The 19,287-nt window shown below is 45.5% G+C and overlaps 1 protein-coding gene across 2 annotated transcripts in view; it reads right to left on the bottom strand.

Annotated features, from left to right (window-relative positions):
• The window catches only part of Acat2 (acetyl-CoA acetyltransferase 2), a 41,294-nt gene extending 26,739 nt beyond the window's left edge, over positions 1-14,555 (bottom strand). For both annotated transcript variants that reach the window (XM_052169235.1, XM_052169234.1), the window contains exons 1-5: positions 14,418-14,555; positions 13,807-13,941; positions 9,014-9,195; positions 4,771-4,888; positions 459-602 (exon numbers count right to left, since the gene is read on the bottom strand). In XM_052169235.1, coding sequence (XP_052025195.1) covers positions 459-602; positions 4,771-4,888; positions 9,014-9,195; positions 13,807-13,941; positions 14,418-14,472 — 634 coding nt within the window. In that variant the 5' untranslated portion in view covers positions 14,473-14,555. The remainder of the gene's footprint in view (positions 1-458; positions 603-4,770; positions 4,889-9,013; positions 9,196-13,806; positions 13,942-14,417) is intronic.
• Positions 14,556-19,287: the final 4,732 nt, after the last annotated feature.

The following is a 19,287-nucleotide window of genomic DNA, read 5'->3' as shown; positions in this document are numbered from 1 at the left end:
CATACAAGATCAACTGGGTGAACAGATGCTGTTCCTGAAAGGTTTGGAAAGCTGTCTTCTTCTGACAACCACAAACTGATGTTCCACTTCTCCTGAAACTCATAGGATACACACTGCAGCTCTGGACACTCTGAAGATGACAGTTTCCCAAGTGACCATATCCATCCAAGTATGCTGGCACACACTTGTATTCTCAGCACTCAGCTGGTAGAAGTAGGAGGATCACCCAGCACTTGGAGTGAGCACTAGGCCATCCAGGCTACACAGTAAGACCAAGTCTCAGAACACAACATATCACCACCTGCCCTCCCCCATTCAGATTATAACACCTACACCTTTACAACCTGTAAAGACCTAAATCACAAAGCCCTCCAGATCATCCTTGCCTCCAGACCATCCTGGCGGGTGTCATCCATGCCTACAAACAGGTTCATCATAACCGTGGCCTCCACGCTCACCTTTTCTGGAAGATACCAGCACAGGCACGATCTCCTTGTCAAAGTGGCCAGCTTTCTGCGCATGCTCCACCCTGTTCTGGGACATAACTGCAACCTTGTCCTGGGCCTCTCTGCTCACTTGCCATTTTTTGGCTACGTTTTCAGCTGAGAAGAAGAAAAGGCAAAAACAGCACATTGAGGAGCTGGGTTTTGGTAGCTTAGGTTACTCATACTTAAGACTCTTTTCCTTTCGATGTCTGTAAATCTGTGTCCAGATTCACCATTAATACTTCTGCCTCTTTTACTAAACATCTCACATATGAATCTTTTAAGGAAAAGTAGAAGCACACAGATTGCCCCTTGCCCCTGTCGATGGCCCACAGGACAAAGGTGCCTGCTGCCCTGCACGGTGACTTGAGTTAGACCCCTGGGATGAACATGGTGGAGGGAGAGAACTACAGCAGGTTTTCTCTCTCACTTTTTTTTACACCAGGAAAATTAACATTAGCACTGACTCCTGGCTTATCTCCAAACCTTTCCTTTGGTTGTTGTGACTTAGGGGTGAAGTAGCCTGACAGGCAGGATGGCACACAGTAGGCAGCAGGGTCTGTGAGCTCACGCCAGGCCCCTCACTGCTCAGGGCCTGGTGCTCCTCACTATCGGTAGCTTCAGATCTTCACATTATAATGCTCCTTAGGCTTGGTATTCTTTTTTAATTTTGAAAAGATTTATTATTCCTTTTGTGTGTACATGTGTCTATATGAACACTTGTGTGCAGTCATCTGCAGGGCCACAAGAGGGCATCAGATGTCTGGGCCTGAGCGCTGATATAGCTGCTGGGACCTGAACTCTGGTCCTCTCAAAGTGTGGCAAGCACTTTTAAACAGTGAGCTGTCCCTCTAACCCATGGCTTGATACTTGTGAAGAACCGTAAGAAGCCCCTCCTTTGTCACATTGTCTATGTTTCCTAACTGAATAAAGGCTTTTTGGCATATGTGATAATCTGTTATGCTTGGTGCCTCTGGAGATCAGGTTTCTACATATTTTTTGTTTTGCTTTGCATGGAGCCCAGGACACTGCACATGCTAAACAAATGCTCTAACACTAAACTCTACCCCTAGCTTTAGCTTTAGGATATATATATATATATATATATATATCTGAAATGTGCATTGGTGTGTTTCAGGGGCCTGTGTGAGGGTGTCAGATGCCCTAGAGCTGGAGTCACAGACAGTTGTGAGCTGCCATGTGGGTGCTGAGAGTTGAACCCTGGTCCTCTGGAAGAGCAGCCAGTACTCCTAACCTCTGAGCCATCTCTCCAGGCCCAGGACCTAAATACTTAATAATCATCTTGGTGATGTTCGTGCAGGTGCTTTGGATATCACTCAAGAAGCTGGCTAGCTGGGAGTGATGGTACAGAGGTGATGCACTGTTAGTCCCTGCACTTGGGAGGCAGAGGCAGGTGAATCATTGTGAGTTTGAAGCTACTCTGGTCTATTACATACAAAGTACATTCTGGGCATTTTTTTTTTTGTTTTTGTTTTGTTTTATTTTTGTTTTTTGGATTTGGTTTTTTTGAGACAGGATTTCTCTGTGTAGCCCTGGCTGTCCTGGAACTCACTCTGTAGACCAGGCTGGCCTCGAACTCAGAAATCCACCTGCCTCTGCCTCCCAAGTGCTGGGATTAAAGGCATGCGCCACCACTGCCTGGCACAAAGTACATTCTAAGACTGAGAGACCTACACAGAGAAACCCTGACTCAATAAACAAAAACAAACAAACCAAAAAAAAACCCCAAGCAACTAGCTAGCTACTAGGACAACTAGGATCCATGGTACCTTCTATTGTCTCACTGGGGCAGAGAAACCTGAGTCCCTGTTTGTCACATCCCAAGACCTCTCTCCTCCTTACTGTGGCACACATTGTCTCTTGTGCTTCTGCTTGTAGCCTTTCCCTATTCCTCACTCGTATGACTCACACTTCTTACAGAGCCACGGCCACTCTGCTGCTCCAGAGCAACGTGCCTCAATGTGTCTCAGTTTGTTTAACTCATAGTCAAACGGTACTTCAGTTTAAGTTGTACTTTACATATGGCAACGGTTTTGTTTTGGTTTCCCAATTGCTTCAACTGTCAACACAGGAAACAAGGACCTAGACACATGACTAATGATACAATTGTGTGTAACCAGAGAAATTTGAGTTTATCTAAGAGAACCTCTTTGACAAGCCTGCATATGATAAGATGAGGCATCCATCCAGAAGAATCAACTATCCTTCCACACCAAGGATTCACAACAGCAGAGTATTGATTGAGAAAAGCTGTCTATACTGGTGGGTTCTGTGTGTCAACTTGACACAAGCTGGAGTTATCACAGAGAAAGCTTCAGTTGGGGAAGTGTCTCCATGAGATCCAGCTGTGAGGCATTTTCTCAAGTAGTGATCAAGTGGGGAGGGCCCCTTGTGGGTGGTGTCACCCGGGGCTGGTAGTCTTGGGTTCTATAATAAAGCAAGGTCAGCAAGCCAGGGGAAGCAAGCCATTAAGGAACATCCCTTCATGCCCTCTGCATCAGCTCCTGCTTCCTGACCTGCTTGAGTTCCAGTCCTGACTTCCTTTAGTGATGAACAGCAATGTAGAAATGTAACCTGAACAAACCCTTTCCTCCCCAACTTGCTTCATGGTCATGATGTTTGTGCAGGAATAGAGACCCTGACCAAGCCGGGCAGTGGTGGCGCACGCCTTTAATTCCAGCACTTGGGAGGCAGAGGCAGGCTGATTTCTGAGTTCGAGGCCAGCCTGGTCTATAGAGTGAGTTCCAGGATAGCCAGGGCTACACAGAGACCCTGTCTCAAAAAAACCAAAAGAAAAAGAAAAAAAAAAGAAACCCTGACCAAGACACTGCCTTCAGGAGGAGCACACTGAAGAGTACGCGCCTCTTTCACTGTGGCCTGAGGTCTCTCTGGCTGGGGGTCACACACTGCTGGGCTTCCTTCCGCCATCAGCTTCCGGGACAGGATGAACCATGGGAATATACCTTTCTTTCTTTTAAAAGTTAATCTATTTACTTCATGTCATTGCATCTGTGTTTATGTGCCATATGGCTGCTCAGGGAACTTGGAAATGAGACAAGGGCACTGGGTCTGGTGAAATCACCTTGTAGGTGGTAGGAACCGACTTGGGTCCTCTGCAACAGCAGCAACACGTGCTTTTAAGTGCAGAGCCCTCTCTCCAAACCCTGAAGTATACAGTGGTGACCTTTTTGAGTTTTGTTTTGCTTTTTGAGTTTCTATTTAAAAACAGGCATTCATTAACAATGCCAGTATATCTCTGCCAGGCCTAAAAACTCACTGAATACCATCAGACCAGGATAATCTAAAACTTACAGGTCTGTCTGCTACTGTACCTCAAGTGCTGGCATTAAAGATGTATGCCACTGTGCCTGGTTAAATCCTTAAAAATTTTTACTTACTTTTTATTACTTACATGTATTACATGTACGAGTATGAGGCTGAATTATCTTATATGCACCCTGTGTATGCAGTGCCCGTGGAAGCCAGAGGGCATAGTATTGTCTGGAAATGGAGCTGCAGCCAGTTCCTAGCCACTTGGTGTGGATGCTGGGAACCACACTCAGATCCTCTGCAAGAACAGCGAGTGCTCTTGACTGCTGAACCATCATCTCTTCAGCTGATATTAGTCATCTTTGTACTGGTAGTTCAGGCGTTCATTAGTAACACGGGCTTTCAGGGAGGCACTCACTGCCCTTCAGGTTCACAAGTTCATTTTCTATTACTGTCTCACGTTTTTTGCTCTTAAGACTTTAAAATCTGGTGAAAACCTGTCATCTTGCTTTCCTTTCCCTTTCAGATGTCTTCCCCATCTTGTGGCTGACTATTTTATGTTGGTATCTACCCTCTGCCAGTAAAATGTGGGTGGTTCTTTTTAGTAGGCACTGTAGGGAACTTTAAAGATAGAATGAGTGAGCTACATACATTTGGAAGGCATGAACTCTTCTTGCCTGTGTACAAGGTCCAGCCACCGAAGTCCTATGTGTACCAATGACACAACTACAACTAGCTTTCTGTATCAGGTCATCCAGGCCATCCAGGGAAGTTCCATGAAACTTCCAACAACACACACATCCTATGATTCTCTAGGTAGTACTGTATGTAGGATGTAGTCAAGAAACTAGGTACTACCTCAGCTTCTTGACCATATAGATGGTGGACAATGTACAGAGATGGGAAGCCATCGGAGCCTATGCAAATGAGCCTCACTGTCACATACTCTTGCCAACCTTTTTAAAGTTAGTGTTTGCAGGCACATCAGCCTTACCTGTGATGCCCATGTGGTAGTTGTGAAACGCATCTGTAAGACCATCACAGAGTATGCTGTCAGCCAGTGGCACCTCACCCATCTTGACTCCTGTCCTCAGGTTAGCCAAGTGAGGAGCCTGGACACAGGAAGGAAGAACAGACTTAGGATGGGTGTCCCTTGTCTCTCAGGATCCCACTCAGATTCAGGAGGCTCTGGCTTGTACTTCTTCCTTCTTCATTACCCATCAAGCCCTTCTCTCCACTGCCTGCTTTCCAGGTCAGGATCTGAAAGCCCTTGGTGTTAGCAGACAATTCCTCCTGCCTTCTCTTAGCAATCTATTCCTCTATCACTTGATCATTTCTGTCTCTTGATCAAACCTGTCCATTCTGGGTTTTAGTTCCTTATGATTCTATTATTTCCTTCCAGATAGACAAGTATTACCAAAGGGGATGACATAGAAATCTAACTCCTGTACTACTTTCAAAAAATGGTGTGTGTGTGTGTGTGTGTGTTAGGGGCAAGGTGCTAAATGAATTTAAGTGTACCATTTAAGTGTGTGCCCAGAGACCAGAGGGTATTGGATGCCCTGGAGCTGGGTAATAGGCAGTTGGGAGGCTATTGGGGGGCACAGGACATGGATGCTAGGACCTGAACTTGGGTCCTCTGCACGAACAGCACAAGCTCTTCCCCACTGACCTGCTGCTCCAGCACAACTAGTATCTGTATTGATAGGAGACATAATACCCATAGGGAGAATATTTGGGCTGTAAAATGCACGAACAGGAGGGTTTCTGAACAGAAGTTATTTTAACTTTCAGCAATTTAAAAGCAGCCAGAATACAATGGAAAACTTAGTGGACACGGAGTTAACAGAGGTATTAATCAAAGTAATGACAGTCTCTGAAAATGATATAGTTAAATTAATAGTTTTTTATGTTTTCTTTCTTTTTTTTTTTTTTTTATTTGAGACAGGGTTTCTCTGGATAGCCCTGGCTATCCTGGAACTCGCTCTGTAGACGAGGCTGGCCTTGAACTCAGAAATCCGCCTGCCTCTGCCTCCCAAGTGCTGGGATTAAAGGCGTGCGCCCAGCATGTTTCTTATTTTTAAGAAATAAAGAAAAGCTGTGCATTTAAGTGGTGGCTCTGGTCATCAGTATTCCCACCTTTCAGTTGGGAATAGCAGCACTGACTCCATATTGGCTCTGCTGACCACGCACAGCCCTGGGGTGCTAGTGTGCAGCTTTGTCCATCTGACCAGAAGGACTCCACTCACTGTGACCTTCAGCCTTCGGCTTCTGAGCTCTGCAGTGGCTGAGCTCAGGAGGTCTCTGACCAGTGCATCCCTGAGCACAGGAGGAAAATGCTGTTCCGCTGCAGAGCCAGCCTGAAGGACAGTATTTGGTGAGACAGGGGGAGGGAAGCCTCCTGCAGAGGGGCTGCTCTCCATTATCCTCAGCTCCATTCTTTCTTTCAGTTTCTGACACAAGGACTTGTATGGGATCCAGGCTGGTCTTGATCTTCAGGGCTCACATGCTTCTCAGCCTCAGCTCCTGAACAGCAGGGCCTGGCATGTGTCACCACGCGTGTCTTTTACTTGTTCTACCTACCTTCTAGGGGATCAGAAGTCTGGGCCTTGGGGTCCATCCTGACCAAGGGCCATGACAAGAAGGTTAACTGGCAACGAGTGACTTGACTCTTCCTCACAGTGGAAAAGCAAGTCCAAACCAACTTAGGCTGATTCCTGTCTCCCTCTGGCCTGGGATCTGAAGTGGAGATCATATCGCTGAGGCTCCTTGTGCTTTGTATGCAGATCATGGTGTGGGTTATTGGATGGACTGTTCTGACCTCTGGCTCCAGGTCAAAAGTAGAACACTTTCTCGAGATGAGCTGTACCCAGGAACAGAATGCTCTTGGCTCCCAGATCTTTCCTAACTTGTTCGAGTTCAGTTGCCCTAATAATTTAAGCTGTGGGTCAGTCTCTCTAGAAGTTCAATGTCAGAATGAACTAGGTATTTCTAAACAGCAGAGCCCATGTCCCATTGTCTCTCTGTGTTCAAAGTATATTTAGAGTCACCTCCACAGAACAAATGTGGTGCTAGCACTTGGGTGGGTAGTGATAGGCAAATTTCTGTTAATTTGAAGCCAGTATGGTATACATGTGGAGTTCCAGGGTAGTCCAAGATACAAAAAACCTTGCCTAAACTAGGGGCTAGGGGTAACAGGTCATGGTGTCATATACCTTTGATCATAGCACTCAGGATGCAGAGACAGGCAGATCTCTGAGTTTGAGGCCAGTTAGGTTTAAAAGGGAGATCCAGGACAGCCAAAGCTACACAGATAAAACTTGCCTCGAATAGTAAACCAACACACACACACACACATACACATTTTATATATATACATATACATTTATACATATATATGTATATACACACATTCATATATATCTCACATATACACATAATACATACATACATTCATATATATGTGCACACACAGAGAGGGGGGAACATAAGAAGGCAGTGCTGGTGAGAAGGGTCAGTACACACAAGCACTTGCACCCAGCCTGATGACCTGATAGGTAGATTTCTGTGAATTTGAGGCCAGCCTGGTGGACTGGGAGTTCCAGGCTAGTGCAAGCTACATAGGACCTGGACTAAACTTGGGGATCCGGGGGAATAGGGCATTGTGCCCCACACCTTTGATCCCAACACTTAGGAGGTAGAGATAAACAAATCTCTGAATTTGAGGCCAGTAGTCTGGTTTAATAGGGAGTTGCAAGATAGCCAAGATCACACTGAAAAACCTTGCCTTGAAAAGCAAGCAAATAGACAAACTACACACACACACACACACACACACACACAGGGCAAAAAAGCGTAAGAAGGCAGTGCTGGCAAAAAGGGTCAGTACACACAGGCACTTGCACCCAGCCTGATGACCTGAGCTCAATGCCCATCTGGTGGGATGGAGAGAATCTTCTCCAGGAAGTCATCCTCTGACCTCCATAAGTGGGGGTGCATGTGCCATCCCCCAGTAATAGGGGTAATACATGCTTTATTATTTATTATTATTCTGTTTTGAGAGTAAAGGTATATGCCACCACCACACTAAACCTGTATTTTTTTTAAGAAGTGGAGAATGTTGGGAGAATGTTTGTAGTGCATGATGGAAAATAACTCACCATGGGAAGTGATAACCTTAACAGCATCTCAAGTGGAAAATTTGGGGACCTCACCAGAATAATTAATCAGGACCTTTATTGCACCATCTAATTTTTATATGTTGATAATAAGTAGAGAGCTGAATGATAAATTTGGATGACTCTCAAAAAAAAAAAAAAAAAAAAAAAAAGCTGGGTGGTGGTGGCACACACCTGTAATCCCAGCACTGTGGGAGGCAGAGACAGGTGAATTTCTGTGTTCAAGGCCAGCTTGGTCTACAGAGTGATTTCCAGGACAGGCAGGGCTATACAGAGAAACCCTGTCTCGAAAAAATAAAACCAAATACAAAAACAACAAAAACAAACAAACAAAAGCTGGATGACTCAGGGCCTTAATGACCTTGGGTCAACTTCGTAAGGATGGCCCCCTCAGAAGTTAGTTGCCTGTGGATTATCTTTTACCTTTCTTGTGTTCTCAAAATGAATTAGCTGTCCCAGGCATGTTTACTAACTCTTTGGGCATGATAAAAAGGAGCTTCCTCAAATTTTTAAGATTTTTAAGGAAGACAACTTAAAAAGTTTAGACTAAAACCGGGCAGTGGGGAGGCAGAGGCAGGTAGATTTCTGAGTTTGTTATCAGCCTGGTCTACAGAGTGAGTTCCAGGACAGCCAGGGCTATACAGAGAAACCCTGTCTCAAAACAAACAAACAAACAAACAAACAAAAAGTTTCGACTAATTGGAAAATATCCAAAGATAATCTTAGCACTCTGGAGGCAGAGCAGGAGAGGCAAGCATCTAAGGCTAGCCTAGGCTACAGGCTACATAGCAAGTCTTGAGCTAGCCTCGGCTACATGATAAGCAGGAATAGCAACCAAATGATCTTGTGGGTTCATTTCAGAAAGCGCTGTGTGCTTCTGGAACAAGAGCTTAGAGAAATGATATTGTCCTCCACTGCCTGCTGTGTTCTTCACATGGGAGTTCTCACCCATCCTGGAGAGCAATGGGCATTCAGCAGGGGTCAGGCTGAGTCATTTCTGTGCATTCCTCAGCAGGCCACGCCCTCTAGGTGACCAGCAGCAGCTCTGCACTTACTTACCTTGCTCATATTCTCCATGCCTCCAGCAACCACAATGGTGGAGTCGCCCATGGCTATGGACTGGGCGGCCAGACACACGGCTTTGAGGCCTGAGCCACAGATCATCTGGCAGCTCCACGCTGGCACCGAGTAGGGGATCCCTGCCCCCACACTGGCTTGTCGAGTGGGATTCTGCCCACAGCCTGGAACAAGGAGCACAGGAGTCAGGTTCTCAACGTGTGGGTCGGGACCCTTCCGGGGCTGCAGATCAGAGGCTTACATCACAACGCATGACAGTAGGGAAGGTCAGTGATGGACACACTTTTATGGCTGCTGTGACCACCCCATGAGGAACTGTAGGAAAGCGTTGCTGCCTTAGGAAGATAGAGAACTGCTGCCCATGAAGGAGAAAGGTTTATAAGACATGAGGTGTCTTATAAACATAAGTGTGTGCAAAGTGCCAGGAGGCCGCCCTCCACTTCTGCATGCCTTCAGGCCAGCTCGGTCCCCACAGCAGCAGAGAAGCCTGTCCTCCTCTCTGCCTGTCAGTCCAGCCCTGGACAGATGCCACCTTGTGCAACTGCTAGGTGTTTCAGAGAGGCTTCCTCCTTCATAAACAGTGTCCCTGATATCGTAATGCAGAATCTTAAGATCTTCATCTCTAGAGAGAACTTGACTTTTCCTCCTAGTAGGCAAGGAACTTAGTTAAGACTAAAGGTACCAGCCAGCTAGTTACACTCTTCTAACGCAGCAGAGTTCAGGCATACAGAGCACTGTGCTCCAGGTTCAGGGCATAAGATAGCTAGGGAGAAAGAGAGTTCCTTTAGGAGGAAATCTGCTCAAAAGCTATGCCTATATCATGCAGGTGTGGGACCTCACACTTGTAATCCCAGCATTTTGTAAACTGAAGTGGAAGGATCTCAGTGTGTTTGAGGTTAGTCTGGGATACATATTAAGGTCAAGAAAAGCATGAGCCAAACGGTCAGCTCAAAGGCATTCTGAATTACACAATGAGTAAATTTCAAGCCACCCTGCACTATATAGTAAGGTCTTTTCTCAGAACGTAAAAAATGAAATTTAATAAACTTAACAAAATTAGAACTGCCAGGCGGTGGTGCACGCCTGTAATCCCAGCACTCTGGGAGGCAGAGGCAGGGGGATTTCTGAGTTCGAGGCCAGCCTGGTCTACAGAGTGAGTTCCAGGACAGCCAGGGCTATACAGAGAAACCCTATCTCGAAAAAAACAAATCCAAAAAATCAAAAAAACAAAACCAAAACAAAACAAAATTAGAACCAAAAATTCACCTAAGATTTCCTTCAATTGCCAACACAAACAAAAATTCCACTTCCTTAAAAGTAGCAGAAACATAATGGACTCAAATTCTGAAATGCTATCAGTCACACTGTCGGACAAAATGGCAAAGAGTGGTTTCCTCCTTTGCCAAGTTCCAGATACACATACATCCTTTCCTTAGTATGCTTGTTGAAAAAATAGTAATGGGACACTGTCAAACAGTTAGCAACTATTATAATAGGTGTCATTAATCTGAGGTTTGTTTAGACGTGAAAAACACATAAAATTATTTATCTCTTTAATCCTTGCCCTCAGGAGGCATCAGTGGGTGGATCTGAGTTTAACACAGGCCAGCATATCAGACATTTTTCTGGCTGAGAGTAATGGCTCCTGCCTGTAATCCAATGACTCAGGAGTTAAAGGTAACAGGTTTGCTTCAAGGCTTGCCTATGTTGTAAGGCAGCCTTTCAACGTCTCAGAAATTAAAAAGTAAAAAATTCAAAACTTCAAAATGAAGCTAATAAGATACTATTCAGTAAGATATTACTATATAAGATACCTGTTCTTTAAACAATACATGGTATATATTTAGTAAATAACTTTGTGCATGCTCTCTCTCTCTCTCTCTCTCACACACACACACACACACACTCACCATACTCAAGGTACTTAGGGTTCAGAAATGAGTATTGCATTTGATATTGCTAACTTAGCAGGCTATGAGCCCCATGACAGAGACCTGACACAGATGGTGTTTATTCCTCAGAATAGTGTTCTAGATGGAGAGAAGATGGTTCAATAGTCCAAAGCATGCATTGTTCTTGTAAAGGCACTGAGTTTAATTCCTAGCACCCACATAAGGCAACTCACAAATGCCTACAATTCCACCTCCTCCAGGGTATCTGATATTTGTGGGTGTTTAAAGAAAAAAAGGGGTGGGGGCTGGGGATATTGTTTAGTGGTTAACAGCTCTGGCTGTTTTTCCAGAGAACCATGGTTTGATTCCAAGCACCTACAGAGTGGCTTACAATTGTCTGTAACTGTGGCCTCAGGGGATCCAATGTCGTCCTCTGGCATCCTTGGCCACCAAGCATGGACTCAGTGCTTAGATATGCATGCAGACAAAATATCAATATTCATAAAAATAAATATTTTTTAAAGAGCCAGGTATTGGTTGGTGATGTACGTCTTTAATCCCAGCACTTGGGAGGCAGAGTTTGAGGACAGTCTGGTCTTCAAGTGAGTTCTAGGACAGTCAGGTTTACATAGAGAAACTCTCTTGAAAATAAAACAAAAACAAGCAAACAAAAAAAGAGAAAGGTGAACTGCAAACCCAAAACTTTAAAAATACATGTCAAATACCTACATTTTAAAAATGCTGGATGCTCCAAAGTGTGAAATTTATTATTATTTTCCTTTTTTAGTAGCTTTGAGCATATTGGGCAAGTGTTCTACAACATCCCCAGCCTTTCTTATCTTTCCTTCTAAAAAAGAGTCTTGCTCAGAATTCAGGCTAGCTTTAATCTCCTGATCCTCAATTACAGGCCTCAGAGCACTGAGGTTACATTGACAGACCAGCAATCGAGGCAATGTAAAACTTCTGAATGCTAAGATGCCACTACATGATCCTTTACTGTCCAGCAGTGATCTATAAATGATGATCATGATGAAATTTTCTGCTCAGAATGGGGTTCCAGCCAGGACATAACCATCCTTACAGAGATGAAGATTTTATATGTGTGTGTATGTGTGTATTTATTCTTTCTTTTCCTCCCAAGACAGGGTTCTCCCATGTAGCTCTGGCTGTCCAAGGAAATTCTCTTGGTAAAGCAGGCTGGCCTTGAATTCACTGAGATCCACCTGCCTCTGCCTCCTGAGTGCTGGGATTAAAGGTATATATATGAATGTTTTTCATGAACATATGTATGTATGTATGTATGTATGTATGTATGTATGTATGTATGTTTGAGGGTGCCTGGTACTTATGGAGTCCAGAAGAGGGTGCTGGATTCTGGATTCCCTAAAAGAGCGAAGTCTATAAGAATCCAAGAGGGTACCAGGAAACAAATCTGGGCCCTTTACAAGAACAGCAAGTGCTCTTTAACAGCTGAGCAATCTCTAACGTCTAGAGATGAAGATATTTCTTAGAGACCCTTGGCTTCCTTAATCTATCAGACTACTGAAACAAAGAACTCCCCAAACACTGGGAGCCCCCCAAGACTCTCAGGCTGGGAGAAGGAAGAAGTTAAAGTCTAGTACTAGACAAAGGAGATCTTTCCTCCCAGACCACCCTGCTATAGAGACCCAGAAGATAGATCAATGGTGGTGGGTGGGGCTATAACATGAGCAGACTGTTTAGATATGCAAATCTCCAGCTGTCTATTTAAAGTTAATCTCACTTCTAGAGCATGAAGATGGACCTGAGGGGGTGGGGGGGGTCCCTGGATCTCCTCCCAATTGAACCAAATTACATAAACCTCCCTTTTCTGCTATTTACTATCCATTTTGCTGTTCCACCAACTGTATGAAGGACAACTAACAGGCTGAACCTACTTTTGAGATAAAGATTATGACACCAAATTCTTTTTTTTTGTTTGTTTGTTTGCTTTTTGGATTTGGTTTTTTCGAGACAGGGTTTCTCTGTATAGCCCTGGCTGTCCTGTAACTCACTCTGTAGACCAGGCTGGCCTCAAACTCAGAAATCCTCCTGCTTCCCAGAGTTCTGGGATTACAGGCGTGGGCCACCACCGCCCGGCTATGACACCAAATTCTGTAACGATGATACTTTATATATACAGATGTTGCAAAATCTAGGGGGTGGGGGATCTGCTATCAAAACAAATGTTTCAAATACGAATATTCAACAGGTACAAATACAAATGGTCTCAGTGTAAGAGCAGAAGTTGGTATTGAATATTAACAATTCTCTCTACATTTTGGTTCAAATGTGTGCTGAGTGAGCACAGAGCAGGGCAGGAGTGAACTCAGGACCACATGCATGCTAACCACACACTTCTCCACTGAGCTACACACCCAGGCCCCAAATCAATCAACACGAATGATCAGTAGTCACTGGTCTACAAACCTACCAGGACTCAGAGGTGAGATGAAGCAATCTTAGACTCTGCTGCCTTCCTCCAGAGAGTCCCCAGAAGTGAGGAACAGCCTACTATCTCCTGACAAGTGGACTAGGGTATAGTTGTTCTGCTGCAGCTCTGGCACAGTGCCAGACCCACACACTTTTATTGACTGTGTGACATTTTAGGGCTATGTGGAGGACTGTGAATACTTTTGCTGTGCATCAGGCCGGCCCTGCTTCTAACAATGGTCTAAGATCACTCAGGGGAAACGCTTGTAAAGACGCTGTGACTTCAGCTAGAGGAAGGACGAGGGACAGAAAGAATCCTAGCAGAAGAAACTCTAAGCAAAGCAATGTATGGTGGTAAGGGAGGTGTGTGTGTGCACACCAATAAATGCTGTTTCTAGTGAGCAGATCTATCCTGGGCTACTGAGAAGTTACCTGCGGTCAAAACGTGTCCAAATATGACCTCGGACACCTCTTCCGGAGCCACCTTGGCCCTCTGCAGGACTTCTTTGATGACAGTTGTCCCCAGGTCGTGCACAGGCACGGTGGACAGGGCACCATTGAAGGAGCCTATAATGGAATGGGTAAGAAGGAAAGCATCTAAACCAAGAGCACACTGAGGACCGTGGAGGGGGAGGTGGGGGACACATGGTTTCCAAACAAAAACGGCTGGAGACGAGGCCGACAAAGGCGATGGGGACTTCCAGAACAATGCCAAGGCCAAAGCTTTCCTGGAGGACCAGCTCAGACCACCAGCTCCCGGCCCCCCGCCACCACAGCGTGATCTGGTGCACCTCCGCGCAGACCAATCAGCGATCAGGAGAGAAAGCGCGTCCCAACGTTAGCCAATAGATGAGCCTGGCAGAGCAGTGGCTCTACTGCGAGGAACCAATCGCAGCACGAGGGGCGGGGCCGCGGACGAGGCGCGGGGTACTGGGCTGTGGAGTCCGTGGTCGGCCGCCCCCTCCCCGTCACCATTGCCCGGGTCTCCGAGAACCTGTCGGGAAGGAGGGTCACGGGCCGAAGTGACCCCGCGGGATACTCACCTATAGCGGTCCGCGCCGCCGAGACGATGACCACGGGGTCCGAGCCTGCGCTCATCTCGTCGCTCCGCTGTCCACTAGCACTCAGCCTGGCGCCGTCTGCGACTGAGGTAAAACTTCCCCCAGCCTGACAGGCCGTGCTGGGGGCGGGGCAATGGACTCCAGGCCACGCCTCCTCACGCCTGCGCAGGACGCTGGGCGTGACTAAGTCCCGGCGTTGAGAGAGATGAAGATTCCCTGGTTTGGTATGGGGTGGGTGGTATGTACCCAACCGAGGTGTGTCGGGTTAGGGTGGGGTGTGGAGGATCTAGGGATGCTGGGTTGGAGGTAGACCGCCTTGGGGTGTCGTAGAGCGGTGTGGTCTGGGAGTCCTAGGTGGGGTCGGGTGTAAACGGTCCAAGGGTAAGATTTTTCTCCAGGTGACACTCCAGGATTGAGCCTGATCTTTTCTGGATAGGCATCTCCCGTCTCTTCTGGAAGGTCCTCCTCTCGGCTGACAGCTTCTGAGCGCGTAGCCTCTTTACTAACGAAGATCCTTAGGGCAATGGATCTCTGCTGTCCAATCCTTTCGGATTTATTATTCAGCCAAAGTCAGAACCTGCCAGACTTAGCCCCTGAGCCTTGTATCATTTATGCCTTTTGCAGACTCCCTCCGGCCACCCCCATCTCCAGCCCCAGCCCCAGCCCTTGCATTACCACAAGCCAGCTACAGTGTCCCCAGTGTTTTGAAAGGAGAGTCATCCTGGTTTGCTACTGCAGCTTGCTGGCCCACAGAGAATGCCATCTCTTTAGGAAAGCAGCATCCTGTGGGGGATGGAAAAGCTTCCTAGGCAAATCTTGCCTAGGAAGTCAAGTGGGAACAGTGGGCAGTGAAGAGAACGTTGCTACAGGTTGTGAGAAAGGAAAATAAATAAACCTAACAACAGCAACCCGTCAAGCTGGGGCATCCTCCTGAAATGTAAAGCAAACTGAAAAATTAAGATTTTAAGAGAGCTGGGCAGTGGTGGTGTACGCCTTTAATACCTGCACTTGGGAGACAGAAGAAGGCAGATTTCTGAGTTCGAGGCCAGCCTGGTCTACAGAGTGAGTTCCAAGACAGCCAGGGCTGCACAGAGAAAGCCTATCTCAAAAGACCAAATATATATATAAATAAGTAAATAAAAAAGATTTTGAGAAAGGCGGATGGATCAAATGCAATGGATAAATAGACTAGAAATGAGGCTAAATTCTGCATTGTGTTCCCTGGTTCCTCATGGGTCCAAGAAATGCAAGGGACTTCCCATGGTTTCGTGCTTCTTACATGTTAAAAAGATGTATTGTTTCTATGCATATGGATATTTTGTCCACATGTATGTCTGTACTGTGCGAACATGCGGTGCCGGAGTAGGCTAGAAGAGGTTGTTGCATCTTCGGGGATTGTGGAGTTACAACAGGTTGTCAGCTGCCTTCTAAGTCCAAGGAACTGAACTCTGCGTCTCTGGAAGACCAGTAAGTGTTCTTATCCCCTAAGCCACCTCTCCAGACCCCATGTTTATTCCGTTACTTCTTTAATAATTTATTTCTGTGTGTTTTTGTTTGCATGCATGTCTGTGCACTTGCATGTGAGCCTAGTGTCTGCAGAGGCAAGAGGATGCTGGATCCCCTGGAACTGGAATTGCAGACAGCTGTGAGCTATCATATGGGTGATAGGTACCAAACCCAATTCTCTGCAGGAGCAGTAAGTGCTTGTCACCACTGTGCCACCTCCCTAGCCCTCTGTTTTTCCATCACTTCCTGGTGCCTTCAGTCCCCTGTGTGGCCTTCCTCTGACCTCCCCTCACCCACCTTCGAGCAGCTCCCTAGGAAGCAGTGTGTCCACCCCTTCACTTCAGTCACCATCCATTATGCTGACGACTCTGGAATCCTTCTTTCTCTGCTGCCTGTGAGCAGACTGGCCTGCTCACTTTAAACTTTCTATAAAAATAACAATTTATCACATCTAACACTAACTCATATTTACCCCTTGAGCTTATTTCTTCTGACAGAACAAAGTCTCAGTGAGTGAGGTGAAGTTGTTAGCTAAGCTAGAAATCTCTGGAAGTCCACTAAGGCTTTACTTCCTCCAGAAAGCCTTCTTACGTCCTACCTTCCACTTATACCTAGCCTTATCTTTGTACTTATTCATAGAATTCTTAATTTCCAGTTTTCGTTATTATGCTATACAGAGTACTCTTGATCCCTTCTTATACTTTTTTATTACATATGTCTAGCACACTTTAGGTAGCAAAGCTGATAGACAGTAATATATTCCATATGTTCTGTGCATATGAACAAATGGATATGAGCCACGGCTGATGACACAGGCCTTGAAGCTGAGGATTTGAAAAACTGACAAAGGAGCATGAGGAGTTCAAGGGTAGACTGGGCTGCATGAGCCTTGGTTTTGTTTGTTTTTAAAAACAAACCAACATGGGTCTGTGGAGTTTGCTCACTGCCTGAACCATTTGTGCTAACAAGAGGACCAGAGTTTGGATTCTGAGAGAGACTGCATATAAAAGTTGGATGGATGTGAAAGTCCACCTATAATCCTAGTCTCAAGGCAGAGATGGGGCATCCGTGGGTCGGAACAAGCGGGCTAGTTAAATGGCTGTATTGCTTAGCTGCTGGCTTACTGATCAACCATGTCTCAAAAAGAGATAGAAGGCCAGTGCCAGAGTAGGCTAAAAGAAGTTGTTGCATCTTCTGGGACTGGAATTAGAACAGGTTGTCAGCTGTCCTGTAGGTCCTAGGAACTGAACTCTGCTTCTCTGGGAGAACAGCAAGTGCTCTTGTGGAAGATCTCTGACACCGATCTCAGGCCTCCACACATAAACACTCATGAAAAAATGAGCAGGAATACTTTCTTCTGGGGACAAGGTGTGTGTTCACTTGTCTCCTTCATGGAGGCTGCTTTTGTTGAATGACCAACAACAGCACTGAAATGTCTTCATTTTAGCTCTTTATAATGGTCTGAGTGACATGTGTGCCAGATGCAAGCCAAAGATAATGGAGAAAAGAATAAGAGTTTTTACTTTTCTTTCATTTGTTATGTGGGTATACAGTTTTTGTTCTTTTTTTTTTTTTTTTTTTTTTTTTTTTGTATTTGTTTTTTTTTTCCAAGACAGAGTTTCTCTGTGTAGCCCTGGCTGTCCTGAAACTCACTCTGTAGACTAGGCTGGCCTCGAACTCAGAAATCCTCCTGCCTCTGCCTCCCAGAGTGCTGGGATTACAGGCGTGTGCCACCACGGCCCGGCGGGTTTACAGTTTTAAAGGGATAGTCCATTAAGGCAGAAAGGCATGGCAATAGGCAGGGGAACATGGCAGAAGGAAGCTGCTTCTGGTCACATTCTAATCTATACAGGAAGCAGAGGCTAGAATATTTTTTGTTGTTGCTCTTTTAATCTTGTTTTGCTTCTTCGAGATAGTTTCTTTGTGTAGCCTTGGCTGTCCTAGAATTTTTCTGTAGACCAGGTTGGCCTTAAATTTGTGGAGATCCACTGGTGTCAGGCCACTAAATGTTAGGATTAAAGGTGTGTGCCACCACTGCCTAGCTGTTTTGTTTCTGAGACTGGAACTATATAGACCAAACTGACTTCCAAATTATAGATTCTCTGCCTCTGCTTCCTGAGTGTTGAGATTAAAGGTGTGTATCACTATGCCGGTTTTTTCTTTTCTTAAATATTTGTGTGTGTTTACCACATGTGTGCAGGGGCCTGTGAAGGCCAGAGAAAGCTTTGGGTCTCCTAAAATTGGGAGTTATAGATTATTGGATGCTAAGAATGGAACCCGAGCATTAAGTGCTCCTCACTGCTGAGCCATCTCTCCAGCCCCTAGAATAGTTTCTCAAATAACACCCAGATCTAGATTCATATGCTATTAGGCTGGGAGGGGGTAAGAAAAAATGATTTAGTAGTGCTACTGTTTGTCCTGAAGGGTTCTTGCAATCATCCTGGGGTTGTTTCATGTCTAGTTACAGGAGTCCAACTGTCAGAAAAATGCCGTTTCAAGAATCATTTCTACAAAAGGCCATATCAAACACAGTTGAAAGGACAAGCTCATCTGTTGAAGTGTTTCTTCAGACAGGGCTTCTCTGTGTGGTTCTGGCTGTCCTGGAACTCTGTAGACCAGGCTGGCCTCGAACTCAAAAATCCGCCCGCCTCTGCCTCCCAAGTGCTGGGATTAAAGGCGTGTGCCACCACCGCCCGTCTGAAGTATATTTACACATGCTCACATCTATGTCCTCCCAATAGTATTCACTCTGAGATAGTAGCTTCAGGTTGGCCTTGATTTCTCAATCCTGTTTCACCCTCTCTAAGTGTGGATTAGACATGTCAGCTATCACCACCACAACCAACTGTTCACTCACTGAACTGAGTGTAACTAGTCATCTTCCAATGCTAGACTTAATGCTGCTTTCAATTCCTTTTGTCCATAAACTGGTTTTTTGTTTGCTTTTTCTTTTTTTGGATAACCTGGGCTGTGACCTTGTTAAGTAAGCAGTCTATCACTGAGTCACACCCCATCATCAAATTGCTTCCAGGGACTGCAATGCAAGCTTGTTGCCTCGGCCTGTCATTTTTAACTCTATACTTAAAAGCTTTTATAATTGGCACTTTCACTTTTAAAAAGATTTTGTATTTATGAGTACACTGTAGCTGTCTTCAGGCACACACCAGAAGAGTGCTCAAGTGCTCAACTATTACATGTGGTTGCTGGGAATTGAACTCAAGACCTCTGGAAGAGCAGTCAGTGATCTTAACCACTGAGCCCATAACTTGCACTCTTACTGCACAGCCGTCACACTCATCATTTCACGCTCCAACCTCAAAGACTGTCCTCCCTGCTCAGGTTTTTT

This window comes from Apodemus sylvaticus, chromosome 23, assembly GCF_947179515.1.
Source record: "Apodemus sylvaticus chromosome 23, mApoSyl1.1, whole genome shotgun sequence".
NCBI lineage: Eukaryota > Metazoa > Chordata > Mammalia > Rodentia > Muridae > Apodemus > Apodemus sylvaticus.
The sequence above is the reverse complement of the archived record's forward strand: the minus strand, read 5'-3'. Positions and strand labels throughout refer to the sequence as shown.